This window comes from Nicotiana attenuata, chromosome 2 (assembly GCF_001879085.1).
Source record: "Nicotiana attenuata strain UT chromosome 2, NIATTr2, whole genome shotgun sequence".
NCBI classification, from domain to species: Eukaryota; Viridiplantae; Streptophyta; class Magnoliopsida; order Solanales; family Solanaceae; genus Nicotiana; species Nicotiana attenuata.
This window is the reverse complement of record NC_031990.1, coordinates 86,828,777-86,833,801: the sequence shown is the minus strand read 5'-3', so window position 1 is coordinate 86,833,801 and position 5,025 is coordinate 86,828,777. Positions and strand designations below refer to the sequence as shown.

Here is a 5,025-nt window from a genome sequence, read left to right as displayed (position 1 = left end):
GTACCCCCCCCACCCCCCCCCCCCTTTACCTCTGGTAGATCGTCTAGAGAACTTGCCCAAACTTGTGGAGGATATTGTGCAAACATCTCTAAACACAGGTCCTCGTGGAGCCTTAAGGCTAGCTCAGGGTGTCCAAGCTGTAGTTGGAGTAGGCAGCGAGTGGCTGCAAGACGTATCTAAGGTAACAGCTGATAAGTGCTAATACTCTGCCCTAATAGTTGATAAAAACATTTTAATATAAGTAATTAGTAAAAAGATTTTATGGTGTTGTTTTGTTTTGTCAACATATTTGAAGGGGTAATTCACAGTTGAATGTATGCTGTTCCCCAAGTCTCAATATGGTGCATGGTGTTCTGAACTAAATCACTATTAAATGTATAATACTTTTGGACTTGTGTGGTAAAATCATGTACCAGCTCTGGTGGTAGTCATTTCTATTGCGAAGCTTCTCTGGTCAAACTCCTTGAGCTTTCAGAACCACACTAAGGCAACTTGTACCTAATACTTTTAAGAAAAGTTTATCATTTCCAGATTTTGGTGACTTTGCGTTGCAGTTATCCTACTGGTCGGAGGACATCCAAAATTTATTACTAAAGTTGCTGGGGTTTGTTTTAGAGTTACCAGATATCTCCACAACAAAAAGGGAAAAAAGAGAATTTGCTTGCTCTCTTTGACTTGTCTTTCCCAATAATCTAATTCACTAAGTGCTTCCATAGATTTAGACTCTTAACAGGTGCCATTTTCTTTAATTTAATTTTGTTTTACTTTTAGACAGCAAACTCATCCACGGGACTACCATCTCAGCTGCAGCTTGGGCTATTATCTCCCCTATATTTGAGGAAATTGTTGGAACGCATGGGTGCAACTTATATCAAATTAGGTCAGGTAAGCATGACACAAAATCATCTTAGTTCCCTTTGAGGTGAGAAGTGTTTTAGCAACTGAACATTTCTTTAATGAGGTCCTTGTGATGTAAAAAGTTAGCTCTCTCTCTCTCTCTCTCTCTCTCTCTCTCTCTCTCTCTCTCTCTCTCTCTCTCTCTCTCTCTCCCTTCGTTATTTTTATAGCGATGCTAAAGTTATTCCTTTATTGAAATTACACCCACTCGCGTATTGTCATGCTCTTTCATTTACATGACTATGACACACGGCTTATATTTTTAACATATTATCATACCATTTGCAGTTTATTGCCTCCGCACCCACGTTGTTTCCACCAGAGTATGTTCAAGAATTCCAGTACTGTTTTGACAGGGCTCCTGCAGTTCCTTTTGAAGAGATCCAAACAATCTTGCGTGAGGAACTAGGCAGACCAATTGATACCGTATTTGAGTATATTGATCCCACACCACTTGCCTCTGCATCAATTGCTCAGGTTCATGATTTTTTTCCTTCAGTATCTTGCATTTTATTACATTTGATGATTCCATTCCTACAATGTTTTATCATTTGATCTCTTAAATGGCTTAACTATGCTAAATCTCCAGGTGCATGGTGCAAGGATAAGAGGCACAGGAGAGGATGTAGTGATAAAGGTTTTGAAACCTGGAATCGAAGATATTTTGGTAGCAGATCTGAACTTTGTGTACATTGTAGCACGTATCCTGGAGTTTTTGAGTCCTGATCTAAGCCGTGCATCTCTGGTATAATAATGCATATAAGCTTTTAACAATTGGGGCTGCTGATATGACTATTTTTTCCTCTAGAAGTTGTACTCTAGTTATCTTTTGATTAGTACGTAAAACTAATTCTCAACTTCTTAAGAAGCACTCCCCTGCCACCATCTTTGAGATTTTGGAGCAGTGGTTCTTGAAACACATATAGTACTTTCTGGCAAAGCTTCTTAAACTAAAGCAATGGGCATCTCTGACATCATAACTCAAATTTAAACCTGTCCAATTTAAATCCTTTTAGCTCATTGGTCGGATTGTACATTGTCATATTGCAATGTTCTATAGATTTTGCCAATAGGTAGAAGCTATGGTTCTGTTGCATCTATTTCTTTCATACTACTATTTTTCGAATCATACTTCTTTGTGGTTCTAATTGTTATCTATTGCTGCTCTTTCAATTTTGATGACTAGTTGTTGTGAACTTGTGGACACTGGAGCATGTTTCCGTATAAATAACATTTTTGCTTTTGTATTTGTCTCACTCTTCCTCACCATCCCGCCCCAAAGCAATGGCGTCAAGCTTTTGTTTCCTAACATGCAACTTTTATACAGGTTGCTATTGTCAAAGACATACGAGAATCAATGCTAGAAGAAGTTGACTTCAAGAAGGAGGCTGCAAATGTTGAGTCATTCAGGAGGTATTTAGAAGCCATGGGACTTACTAAGCAGGCCACTGCTCCAAAAGTCTACCCTCAATGTAGTACTAAGCGTGTTCTGACAATGGAGAGGCTATATGGAGTTCCTTTGACGGACTTAGACTCCATTAAGTCACTGGTTTCTAGTCCTGAGACCAGTCTTATTACTGCCCTAAATGTTTGGTAAGACTTCTTTTCTTGTTTTAGTCTGTTTGGCTTTTTTGTTCAGTTTACTCTGACCAGCAGAGTTCGATTTCATTGGTCCATATGCAGGTTCGGAAGTCTGCTCGCCTGTGAATCCTTCCACGCAGATGTACATGCTGGCAACTTGTGGCAACTACATGATGGGCGTATTGGGTTCCTTGACTTCGGTACCCACACATCTTGTCTATTTCCTTCCTTCTTTTGGGCATTTTTGGCTACTAGGTTTGGCAAAAGTTGTCAGCTGCTTTATAATTTTATGTGTTTCTTCCTAGTATATATAATTCTTTCTTTTTTATCTGAGCCCAAGGCCATCGTGAGAATCATTTAAAAGAAAGAAAGTGCAAGAGAATAGTTGTCAGATAACAAGAAGGAAAATGCACTAGAAATAGAACTTATGGCCTAGTGGATATTTTTCTTAGTTAAGTGGATAATTGTTTAAATTGTCATGTAGCAAGACACCCATTTTTGCACAAAGTTCTTACTATATTAGTTATCTACGTTATGTTTTGTAAAAGCTTATATCTCTATAAATGAAATGCAGTCTTAGGAGCACCAACTTTTGCTGCAAATAGTTTATCAACTTGGACAGCAAAGCAATTTCTGACTCATTTGCTGATTGAGACTGCTGACTGGTTGTCGTGTGTTCTTTTTCTTAATTAAGGAGTCAGAAAACTTGCGTTGTGTCTCTTTTCTGATCAAGCTTTAATAGGTTATTTAGCTCTAGTTTTCCAATGAGAATGTTATTACCACCTAGTTTGATTTATTTAACCACTTGATCTTGTGCTGACTCTACATTCAGTTTTTCCTATGGTCTGGTTGTGGGATGCTAATTTAAGCTAAATATTGAAAAATGGGCATTCCAACTGAGTTAGAACTTCCCTATTAACATCTTTTCCAATCAAATGGAAATATAAAATAATTAAGGATTTTCAATGCAGGAATCGTTGGTCGTATATCTCCAAAGACATGGGCTGCTATGGAAGTATTTCTGCAATCTATAGCAATTGAAGATTATGAGTCGATGGCATCTGCTCTAATTGACATGGGTGCTACTGGAAAGGATGTGGATTCAAAGGCTTTTGCGAGCGACTTGGAGAAAATATTTTTGTCAATTCAGGTAAAATATGATATCCAGTATAAATTCTGTAGATTCTGATGAAAGTTGTAGATACTGCTGTTTGACTTGTCTGCTCTTAAGGTTCCTGTGTATACTTGTCCTTGGGTTCGGATAGGATGGATGTCTTGTTATAGAACTCTCTTTGTTAGAAATCCTTGACAAGTAAAAAGATAAGAGAGAGGAAGCTCTTCTGGGAAATAGAAGTTATTAGTCTTGGATGTTACGCTACAAAATCTTGATTTCTTTGGACTGAGCTTAATTTTCTGAGCCATATTGTTATTTCTACACAGGATTTGGATACAGAAATCATTGTTGCTGCTGCAAGGGACACAAATACAAATGCAACTGCTGTCGCTGCCAATGTAGTATTTGATGAGAGGCAGATGAATGCTCTATTTGTGGACGTGGTAAAGCAATTTTAGCCCTAGTATTAAACTATACACATTCGTTTCTATAGTTGTGGCATTGTGCTTCAAAATTATGACATAACTAAAATCAGAAACCCTATCACTTTTCTGTGTGTGCGTGATTAATAAAAATCATGGAACTCCCTTATGTCTAGAACTATCAATACCCTCCTATTCTTCTTCTTTCTCTGGTACTCAAGAATGTCCTAATACTAAGTTGATCGGATGTGAAATGAAAAAGAGTTTCATTTCTTATTCTAGAAACTTTTTTGCTGTTATTTCCCACCTAGTCTTTGTAAATCTTATTTTCTGATCCTTTCTCTTCAATATTTGCAGGTTAGAGTTAGTGAATCTTACGGATTGAAATTTCCTCGTGAGTTTGCACTTCTGTTGAAGCAACTTCTCTATTTTGACCGATACACCAGATTGTTAGCTCCAAATATGAACATGTACCGAGATCAGAGGATAAAGCTTGTGTCTGATCGAAGACAAAGGAACATATACCAATGATAATTGCACGTCCTGAGATTTTATAGTATACTGTATATAATACCAAACTTTGACACCAACTTTACACAATAGAGGACAAAATCATTTTTTGTATCTATTATTTCCTGATGTATCATGTTGGTTGATGTGGATCCCATATTTGTGGGAAGAGAAGTAAGTTTTAGTTACTGCCAATCTATCTTAATAGCATCGTGTAAACTGCTGGTTGACATATACCCTCTATTTGGGGATGAAAGAAGCCTTTTACTTGGTACACTACTGTTACTGATCAACTCTAAACATTTAAACCTTTTCAACGGACAGTGAACGGTTGTCACTTCTATATTAAGTCCCTTCGGTTTCTTTGCAACAAGGACATTTCATATTCAGATATCCTTGCATTACCATTCGGTTAACTTCCATGGTTTTTGATGGAAGTACCTCAACATGATGCGAATGTAGATTAGAAGGTTGTTTGTTCTTTATAAAAATATTTTTTAT

General features: G+C 37.3%; 1 protein-coding gene across 1 annotated transcript in view; it reads left to right on the top strand.

Annotated features, from left to right (window-relative positions):
* Positions 1–4,800, top strand: part of LOC109214321 (uncharacterized aarF domain-containing protein kinase At5g05200, chloroplastic) — a 5,632-nt gene extending 832 nt beyond the window's left edge. Inside the window, exons 3-11 of the mRNA XM_019378238.1 lie at positions 39–181; positions 772–885; positions 1,186–1,374; positions 1,487–1,642; positions 2,225–2,490; positions 2,581–2,678; positions 3,450–3,628; positions 3,919–4,035; positions 4,372–4,800. Coding sequence (XP_019233783.1) covers positions 39–181; positions 772–885; positions 1,186–1,374; positions 1,487–1,642; positions 2,225–2,490; positions 2,581–2,678; positions 3,450–3,628; positions 3,919–4,035; positions 4,372–4,545 — 1,436 coding nt within the window. The 3' untranslated portion in view covers positions 4,546–4,800. The remainder of the gene's footprint in view (positions 1–38; positions 182–771; positions 886–1,185; positions 1,375–1,486; positions 1,643–2,224; positions 2,491–2,580; positions 2,679–3,449; positions 3,629–3,918; positions 4,036–4,371) is intronic.